The 10643-nt window shown below is 40.6% G+C and overlaps 1 protein-coding gene across 1 annotated transcript in view; it reads right to left on the reverse strand.

Moving 5' to 3' along the window:
* Nucleotides 1-2115: 2115 nt before the first annotated feature.
* Nucleotides 2116-10643, reverse strand: part of LOC118335248 (disintegrin and metalloproteinase domain-containing protein 8-like) — a gene marked incomplete in the record, with an annotated part of 25493 nt that continues 16965 nt past the window's right edge. Inside the window, 8 exon segments of the mRNA XM_035671491.1 lie at nt 2116-4023; nt 4813-4863; nt 6388-6435; nt 6555-6714; nt 6811-6931; nt 8067-8151; nt 8279-8359; nt 8448-8613. Coding sequence (XP_035527384.1) covers nt 3892-4023; nt 4813-4863; nt 6388-6435; nt 6555-6714; nt 6811-6931; nt 8067-8151; nt 8279-8359; nt 8448-8613 — 844 coding nt within the window.

The raw sequence follows: 10643 nt of genomic DNA on the forward strand, positions 1-10643 counted from the left end.
TCTGAGGCACAGTCATAGAAACCTCGAAACATGGATTGCAAATGAGCAAGAGAAGAGAAGATTAAACATTAACAGACAGTCTGTAGTCTGTGCGGTTGGAAAGTCTGAAAACTGAGAACAAACACAGGTGGTTGCACGTTTGACTGAACACCCCCCCAGGACAATCTCCTGCAGATCTGAGCCCAGTAAACTGCTGATCTGAGCGGGAGACAGGCAGAGACAAAGATTAGCTGTAGAACAAGCCACACTCATTGTAAACTGTTATTTTACAAGCTTCTTGGCTCATGAATCAGAGTGAATCAGACCCCCCCCTCGCTCTGGCCTGCATTCCCCCGTCTGAGAGCACTGATTTACACCAGTGCCTCCAATCAGATTTTTTTATTTCTTTTTGACCCATTTATGGTTAAATTTCCACATCAGACATTTAAATATTTGTGAAATTCGTGGGTGGATTAGTTTGTTTTTTTAGTCCTTACAGAGAAATCAAGTATTTCCAAACTTCTGCTAAAGTTTCCTGCAAGTATCATCTTACTTCTACAGAACACTGGTTCAGGAGAGACGAGAACTTTGTGTCAACAGTTTTTCTGTTCCTGTTTCAATATGTCAATAACAAAGAACAAAGCAGCTCCATAAATGTGGAAAAACCTGCACAGAGCCCTGACCTCAACCCCCGTCCAACACCTTTAGGATGAACCGTAAGCCAGACCTTGTCCAGGGGCGGATCTGTCTCTCTGGGGTGGCCAGAGGGGGACATGGAGACTTTAAGGGGTGCTTATTTGCACAGTCACATCTATCAATATTTGCTTGGAAAAAAAACCCCAAATGAAGATATTTGAACTATTTTTATAAATAGATGTCTTTTTTAATTAATTAAAATTTAATTACTTAGTCTGAAATGCAGCCATAAGAGATCATTAAAGGTCCAGTGTGTAGGATTTAGTGGCTTCTAGTGGTTTAGAACAGAGAAACTACAACGCTATCTAGAGCCAGTGTTTGGTTTGTCCGTTCTGGGCTACTGTAGAAACCATTGACAGTATATAGAGGGTTATATAGGGTTCAACATGTGGGATAAAACATCTCATTCTAAGGTAACAAAAACACAACTATAGTTATTTTCAGGTGATTATACACTAATGAAAACATATATTCCATTTGTGCCCATTTCTAGCGTGTTATTTTTTAAATAAATCTAAATTATTATGTTAAATTTGACAGCATTTGACATCAAACCACACATCTAGATCCACCCTGACCTTATTCACCTTTAACAAACTGTTAACACAGCACTTATAAAGTCGATGTGGCTAACATGTTAAAACCGTTGCTTACGTCCACACCCAGCACTTACTGAGCAAACTGAGTCATACAGTATTTCTGTCCAGTTCATGAGGTAAGGCTAATATTCTCTCTCTTTTAGTTCTGTTTTTAGAAACCCAACTCTCTTTAGCTGCTAAATGCTCCACTATGTTCAACAGCTAGTTGCTCACTTTGTGTATCTGCTGTTTGGTGTAGAGCAGGTGGTGTTTTCTCTGAAACCAGCTGCCTGCTGCTGGAACTGAGTGATGAGAGTGAATCAGAACTGTAAAGTTGTGGGATTTAAAACCAAAACAATGAGCTGAAAGAGGCTAAAACCAAGATATGTGCTAAACAAAGCTCAGAGGTGCTTTGATTCAATGCTAACATGTTCACAATGACATTGCTAACACGCTGAGTAGGTGTAATATTTACTATGTTCACCATTTCAGTTTTTATTAGCAGCCTGGTTCATCGATTGGGCCCTTATTGCTGATTCATTTCATACAGTTCTGAGTTTGTTTCCCACGAAAAACTCTGACTCTGTGTGTTAAACCACAAACAAAACAACCCGTCAGACTTTTGCATCCGATTGTTTGAGAAGTCTGAGCAGGAAACCCAGATAATGGGAGCTCACACTGGGAGCCTTCTTCCAGCCCATTTCCTTTAGCTTGTCACTGGAGGCCAATAAATATGGATTAACTGTTAACCGATGTGCACACTGTTTGCTGGGAAGAACAATGGGAAGACTTATTGGGGGGTTAATAAAAATTGTTACACAAGATAAAACAAAAACAGCACAGAGAAGGAGACACAACGAACTTCTTAGAGAAAAAATCATCTTTTAATCATTATGCAATTCACATAATGAAGCGCTAAGTAAAACACAGAGGATAAGAAGTCCTCTGTCATGTATTGCGGCTTGTGTAATCTGCTGATGCAACACAATCATCTCATCATACTTTTCTCTTTGTTTGCTGCAACAAAAGGCCCTCTCAGGGATTTTTTACATCTGATGTGACAGATTAAAAGGTAGGACTGTGATCGTGTCAACTTGTACTATCAGCGATTTGCCATTAATTTACAATTTAACATACCACAAGGTATAAAAACGATGGGACTGTTGCCCTGGAAACTTAACAGTGCATTAAAAAAAAGCCCCCTCAGGACTGAAATCAAACAAAGGAGCGTGTAAATGTTTCAGCCACAGAAAGACACACAGGTCATCTGAACTGTGCAAAGCCTCCCATACTGCGTGTACCATTCGTAGGGTTTCAAGTATAGAGCAAAGTGACCTGGTAGTAGAAGGCACGGACTGGCTTTAGACAGTTTAGGGACTGTACAAAAATGATTGGTGAGGCGAGGGCAGCTGAGACCAATGGACCCTCCCGTCGGTGCAGATAAACCTGCTGCACCCGCCCCCATAATGTCTGTAATATTATCATTAAAGTGACTATAATCAATACTTTTATAATCACAAGGTATCAAACTGAAAGGGGTCTCCTGATGAACCTGCAGAGAACTGACCCATCCTAAGTCCCGCCCCTTTTTGGTGTGCTCCAATAACAGTTGTGCTAGCCTCGTCTATGTTGAAAACCATTTTTAAAGATGGTTAAAAGATAAAAGCTATAATGTTATAAAAATGCTGGCTAACTAGCTATCTAATTTACACCAATTGTTAGCTAGTTACATCAAGAATTACTTTGTTTTGCTAACATTAGCTAGCTAACCTAAAATGTGGCCTTATATATATGTTGCTTTTATCTTTTAACATCTTCAAAATCTATATATGTTGAAAAGACAACCACATTAAGTTAAGTTAAGGCTTTTTAAGACCATCATAAAAGTAATTTGAGACCTATTTTACATCCATACTGACAAAAAATGTTTCTCCAAAAAACAGAAAGTTTATACAAACATTGTTAACTCCATTAATCCAAGCAATTTGTAAGACCTGTCAGAATCATATTTAAAATATTTTAAATTATTCAAAATATTGGATTTTAGGCTCTTTAAAACCCCCTTGGACACCCTGTTTATTGGTATCAGCATCACTTTAAGGGTACGGGTACTGGTACTGGTATGGATACTCAACCCTATGCAGCAGGCAGCTGTTGAAAAAGCTTTTAAACCCCCACAGTTAACTACCTATAGAATATAAAATATATATCTACCCTTCCTTCAACAAAAAGGAAAACCCCACCCATCCCAATCCTCTTTCCCCATGTAATAATTTCTGTACAGTCCCTTGGACAAACATTAAATAAATATCTTAAAAAGTACATTTTCATGCGAGCACCATTTTGCTCACACTTATAAAAGTGCGATGAGACAACTTACAGTAACGTTACAAAGGAAGTTAGCAGAAAGAATCTTTTACAAACACAATGACAACTGCAGCAGCAGTTAATGGAGAGTTTTCCACAGCAGTTGTGAAGCTGTTGGTCTCAAATCAAAGACATTCTCAGTCGGTGAAGCCTCGGTCGTCCTTGCTTTTCCACACTCTTTGGCCTTTGTGACTCACACAGAATCGCTCTCTTTCTATATGTAGCTGAATGTCCTCTTCTTTAGTCTAACCTGATACTTTTAATGAGAAATTCATGTGAGTCTGTGAACATGTGGCTTCGCTGGGGGCAGCGGAGGAGGAGCGCTCGGTTTGATTCTGGCAGCCGGAGGAGGGCTGGGCTTGACTGGAGGTACAGGAGGAACACTCGGACTGGCTGTTTTATACTGAAAAGCAAAACAAGACGAATTTTAGACACATTTATAAATGTGAAGCTGCTACTTGTGGAGGTTTGAGGACAGTGTCTTTAATGTTTTGGTCCCAAAAAAAAAAAAAAGCAGTCTAACTCATGACAGAAAATGGGCTGCAACTTTAAGATAAGACTTTAATGATCCCCAGAGGGGAAACTCACATGTTGTAGCAGCACAAAGTTAAAGAGGCAGGAAACGGATAAAGAAGTATTTAAAATGGATGAATAAATGGACCTAGGTAGCCCTTAGGGTGCAGTAAACTTTGCATCCCATGCCATCTATTTCAGTCTTCTTGCATGCAAGGTTAAATCTTTTTTTCTTTTTTGTAATGGTTTTTAAACACCTTTTGAACACCTTATAATGTTAAATTTCCTCAGATCCCCAGGTAAGAGACAACTATAAGATTAAAGACAACAAACATAGAATACAAAACTATTGGGAGAATATAGAGATATCTGAAGATGAGTGGAATTATAACTGGGAAAGATGGGCTGTGACGACCAAAAATATTTATCTTAAGACTATGATATGATACTGAAGATACATTTACTACATACTGTGTATATAAAGCTGCAAAAGGAATAAATAAAACAAAGAGGAAAGAGATCAAGAAACATATTGTGTCTATTATGCTTCTAGATAACTGGATTTAATGTCTTCATTAACTGTACGACTCCTTCAGCTCAGAGTGTTGTTGTGACCAAAGTCTATACTTATTAAAGCAGCTGAAATCGTCTGCAGGGAGCAGCTGCAGGTGTGACTCACCTGTGTTTTATTCAGAGGTGGTAAAGGTTTCACTGGAGGTTGAGGTTTCATCTGTGGTAAAAGAGGAAAAACAAAGTCAGTAAGACTTCTGTGTTTTCACTTTTCCTGTTGTGTTTCAGTCAGTTTTCCCTCTGAAAAATGTTGTTCATTTATTCTGATTGTCGTAAAGTTCAATGACTTTGTCCAGTGCCTGAAAAAACACTCACCAGTACTAAGTACCGGCACACTTTTGTCCGCATGAGTACACTTACTTCAAGTTCGGGTATATACAATAAAGGTTGTGAAATAATTGTCCAAAAATAACTAGTTTGACACTTTGACGCCCCCAAACCCTGTGTGCAAGTTCAGACCGCTGTGTTTCTAAAACCCTGCATACAGGTGAAAACAGCACTGGAAATGTCCTCGTTAAAAAGGATAAAAAATGGCCAAACAATGAGGGTTTATGTTGTGTTTAGGGTTGAATAAGGGTACTGGCACCTTTTTTGGTCCAGTTCAGGCACTTTAATGTAACTACGTGTATGCGAGACTCACATACTGTACACATTTTCACACTTTGGCCTTAAGCTTAGAGTAGACCCTGGGATAATGTAGCCTCTTTTTCACGCTGCACTTCTACTAGCCGTGGGTTAAATGTCCGCTGGAACACGTGACATATCTTTTACATTTATGTTTACATTGTCTTTACTTTACCCCAGTTTTTAGTCAATTTTCAGAAGATACTAACACAAACTCAGGGCTAACTCTGCTCCGGCGCAGGGCCATCCAGCTCTAGGCTTAAAGTCGGGGTTAACCCACTTAACCCTGAGGCTAAAAAAGTTCTGAGTATGCTTTTATTCCTGTGTGCAGTGTGAAAAGTGTTGTTTACTCAGCTTTGTATTCAGAGTTAACTGCACACTGATGTCCAAACCAAATAAAGACTTAGCTGAGTGTACCGCTGGGACATGGAGTTATAAAGTTATATTTTTCTTGTTGTGAACAAATCCCATAAAAACCAAAAATGGATTGATCCTTCTAACAGGTGTATCCAAAGCCTTCCTGTGTGCCATAGAGCCCCACTGCTGTCCACAAACTATTAAAAACACATTGCTGAACTTGGTGACACGTTCCTTCATTGTTTCAAAAACTGCAGTTCCTCTAAAGGCCACTAGAGGCTGGCTCCATCAATTAATCTCCATAAGGCCCCATATTAAAATGCCCAACTTTACAGCAGAAATAAACATGTACAGCCTGATACAAAAAACTGTTTTGGTCTCTATAGTTCATTCCCCCGTTCATGACAACTGTACGGGGGGTGAATCTTTATACAACTCACCCATTTAAATTATATTAAGGCGTAACTTAAGAGACAAACTAACACAGTGTTGGTCTTTTCAGGTGATTCGTTGACTGAAGGAATAAGATGGAAATACAGCCGCCTTGTCCTTTACGCAACTTTACACCACGTCTGAATACAGAATACTCTCTGCATGCATTATTTAATTTAACTTCTGAACTTTAGCAGCCAACTTAAGTTACCAACTCTGAATGCAATCCTCTGTTTGCATTATGTATTAGATGTTTTTGTTTAAAGCTTACCGGCTCAGTCTGTGAGGTAGACGCCACTGAAGACAATTTCTTTGGTGGCTGGAAAAAAAAGAAGCACATAATAAGTATGAGAGGACTGCTGTAAAAACACTTGAACCTGCCCACACATGATGAACTAATTATTCCCTGACATGACTAACTCCTCCGGCCCTGTGTACCTGTGGCGCGGGTCGGCTGGGAGTCACAGTAACAATCAGAGGAGCGCTGGCTTGCGCCGCTGTTGATTCCATGAAAGTGGGCTGACTGATCTGAGGTCTGTCTTTACCATTTGGCTCCTGGAACATCGGGTTCAGCTTGTCTGGAGCTGAGTGCACTTTCCTGCGAACACGACATTTATTCAGCTGGGAAATGGAAGACAGACGACAGACACTGGATAGAGCTGTGTATGAGACGCGAGAGAATGAACTGAAGTACCTTTTTGACGTGTAGTTGTCCATGTTGTCCTTTTTACAGCACATCAGGCTTGCGATCACTACGGTGATCACCAAGAGGATGGAGAGAACTGCACACACACCAGCTATTATCCCATTCTGACCTGCAGGGAAATTACACCGTTACAGCTGCACTTCGTAATATAGCCAATCTCTGTTATTATAATCCTTTATACACAATTTATAGCACCCTAAATGTATACTAAATATATCAAATATAAATTATGAGCAGGGTTTTTTTCAGCCTTTTGCTTATTGTAAGCCTTGCTAGCAGCAGGGCTCGAGGGATGGAAATGCCTGAGACGGAAATATCTCAACAACTAGCTCAGTGTATGGCTGCCACCATGACAAAGAAAATGTTTTCACAGTTTCTCGTTAAATGATAAACTTCCTCTGGGCTACAGTGTGTCTTTATGCTCGGACTTTTCTTTACCATAACACCAGCTCACAACAATGGGAGGAGCTTCTTGTTTTTTATGATTTTGTGTGATACAGATTCAGATATTGTTTCTTTTGTGGTGATAATGTGCAAACTACTGTGTTATAAGAAAAAAGGAGCTTGTTAAAACGGGAAGGTAGTTCTAATAAGGCAGCGAGCGTTTTCTGTTTGTCATGGCGGCAGCAACATGACAAACATTGAGGAGGCAAAAATGATACAAAGCCTCAACAAAGGATGACAAATACAAGAAGATTATTTTTGTTATTATCATTTCACCATAATTTGGAGAATATTCACAATCAAGCAGCGTACTGAAAACATCAGTTTCACAAGTTTTTCGCCTTGTTTTGCAGAGGAAGGAACGCCGTACGGCCTGTGCTGAGACATTTCACAATTCTGGCCTGTGTCCCTTCTTCCTCCTTTATTTCTGTTTTCAGCTGCTTACTGTGAGAAGTGAACCGTTGCATAATCACTTGGCCAACTCCAGCTCCAGATAAGAGATACCACATGTGTGCCATAGTTTTGTAAGATGATGCAGCCTAGCTTTAATAAAGATGAAAACTCTCATTTTATATCAGGAACACTCAATTCAGTCAGTGCTGGAAACAGGAGATCAGTCATAATGAATGATTCATGTTTTTTACTGGAAGAATGATTCAACAAGCAGGTGTGTGCTGTTTTTATCTGCACTGCTCGCTCAGATCCGGACTTCAGGTTAAACCCATATAAGTAATATATCATATTTTGTATTAGCAATTTAGATAAGGTCATAAAGTCAGTTCCAGTAAAGTGTTTTGTACCTTGAGGTAAATCTGCATACTGGATGTCACAATAGGGTGGAGCCCAGCCAGGATTACAGTGGCACTCGTTCTTGTGATTACACACCTGGAGATAAAATGCAATACAGTCAATTTAGACATTAGTCAAGCGCTCGGACGTGCAGTTTTGGCCCCCGAAGAGTCCAACTGAAAACAGCTACAAATGATTTCATGTCCTAAAATAACTCACTCACCCCGTTGTTGTTGCATTTCTTTGCACAATCCTCCGTTTTCCCGTAAACCGATAAATCCACACATCTGTTGTCGAAGCAAACCTGCGGGTAAACGTTTGAATCTGAGCAAAAACGTCCGACATAGATACCAAAACTCCACGTAATGTCTCTTCCCCGCTGACGGTTTTACCTTATTTGGTCCACATTTGGTTCCTTTTGACACCATGTCCATGTTTCTGGTCTTGTCGTCATCCTCAGCCAGTTTACATTCTATGCCGTACACAGTGTAGGATGCCCTTTTACCCGTGATGGACTCGCCCCCTCCTCCACAAAATATAGATCCACACTTAAGATTCCTGCAAAGAAAAAGAAATATCAGCAAATGAATGAGGAATTTGTTGGGCTTGGTCGGCCCTGTGGTCTGAAGCATCAGACTGGGGCAGACCCAGAACACGCTGGAGGGATTAGACATCCCATCTGGCCTTCACAAGCCCTAGGATCCCTAGGAGGAGCTGGAGGGCATGGCTGTGGAGAAGATGGCTGTGCTTTCTGGCTGCCACCCGACCCAGATCTAGATATAGGGCCGAAAATGGATGGACAAATGGAATAAGACAGAAACAAGTGAGTGAGTAAGTTAGAAATTCCCCAAAAGCGTTAGTCCAGGGCATACATATACGATGTAGAAAGATGATCATTGGAAATGTTAGGTCAGAAAATCACAGCACGTTCACATGTTCTTCAGTGTAATGATTCTGTCTTGTATTGAAGGATCAGTATAAAAGTAACGTAGGCTTACAACAAAGACTTAATAAAGACAAAGACATAATAAAGAAAAACAAAGAAAACAAAGAAAACACAACACATAACATAATATCATAATTCCTAACAGAAAATGCATGATGTCTCAACATAATCATGAATAAATAAGGTTAATCTGCAAAATGACTTCAACAGCAGAGACAGGGTAAACTAACGGCGCTGGTTTGTCAATGTCAGTAAGATCTGACAGAATTACACAATTCTCATGTGCATATTAAGACATGTGAGTTGCAGTAGGCTGTAACTAAGAGGACGATATCAGATTCTGCTGTCAAAGCTCACAATCCACAGAGATGTCAATCATCCCTCTCCATAGCGACAGTTGACCTCTATCATACCTCCCTTTCTTCTCTCTATCTGTACTGCACTTCTCTCTCTTCTCTTTGGCTGTCACCCTCTCTGCTTGCCTGTCTCTAACAGTCTTCCCTCGTACCTGCATCTTTCTGTCTACCTCTCCATCATATTTTTCTCTATTCCCCGTCATTCTTTCAACCCTTTCTCATTCATCCCCCCTTTTTGTTAGCTCACCTGCTTGTTTTGTTTCCCTTTCCACTCCACATTTATCCTTTCTTACTGTTCTCTTAATCCATTCGAAACCAAGCTCACATATCCTCCTCTCCTCTGATTTCTCTACTCCATTTTGCCCTTTAGCGGCACCACTCCCACTCTGCTGTCCCCGCATGTTTAAGTTCCCATCAATTGTCATTGCATTTTGTCTCATTCTGGAAGTGCTCAGGCTAGATCCAGCCTGCTGAAGGCCATCTGTTAGCCGATCTGACAGGGCTGAGTGTGGCTCGAGCACTGGCACTGGCACTGACCACTGGCACAGTCCAGTGTCTGGCTATGGCAGCGTAACCAGACAGCCAAACAGACAGCCAGCTCCCACACTGTGTTTATAAACAGTCTGATTGTTCATTTGCAGGCACCTGGCGAAGATGCTCAAGGTTTGCGGTTTAGTACAAGCATGAGGTGGATCAATATTGGACAATCACACAGCTCCTGTACACATTTGGTCCTCACTTCCCTCCATCCACCCTTTCTCTATCTCTGCCTCCTCAACCTTTCTTCCAGGAAAGAAGTACCTCGACAACAAAGTATTACACACTAACACAGTGTCCGTTTTGCCCTCCTTTGCAATCAGGTTAGCCGCGCAAAAAGGTGTGAAATTGCTTACTGCTTTGTGAACCAAATCTGTGTTCTTGTGTTAATCCTGGTTTCTGGAGCCAAACCTGCAAGAACTGCTTTCCTTCATAACACACAGAGCATGGAGCATGCAAATATGCATATGGTTGCATATGAAAAGCATACAAAGCCAAAATAAGAAACTGGCACACATTGTAGGTTAGTATTTAAAAACTCTAACTAACACTGTATGCCAACAGTATAATAAACGTACACTTAAAACACATTCTGTTTGACAATGGGGGGTTTTCACATGAAGGACAGTTTACTTATCATGGTAAACTACTCGAGCTGGAATTATAGGCTACATCTCAGAGGATACCCGTAAACGCAAACGTCTCTTGTCCAACTTTCCTTCCTTCTTGTGATGGCCCAAGCCACACAG

The sequence above is a fragment of the Morone saxatilis genome, unplaced genomic scaffold (genome assembly GCF_004916995.1).
Source record: "Morone saxatilis isolate NCDOM2014 unplaced genomic scaffold, NCSU_SB_2.0 Contig1, whole genome shotgun sequence".
In the NCBI taxonomy this organism is placed as follows: Eukaryota; Metazoa; Chordata; class Actinopteri; family Moronidae; genus Morone; species Morone saxatilis.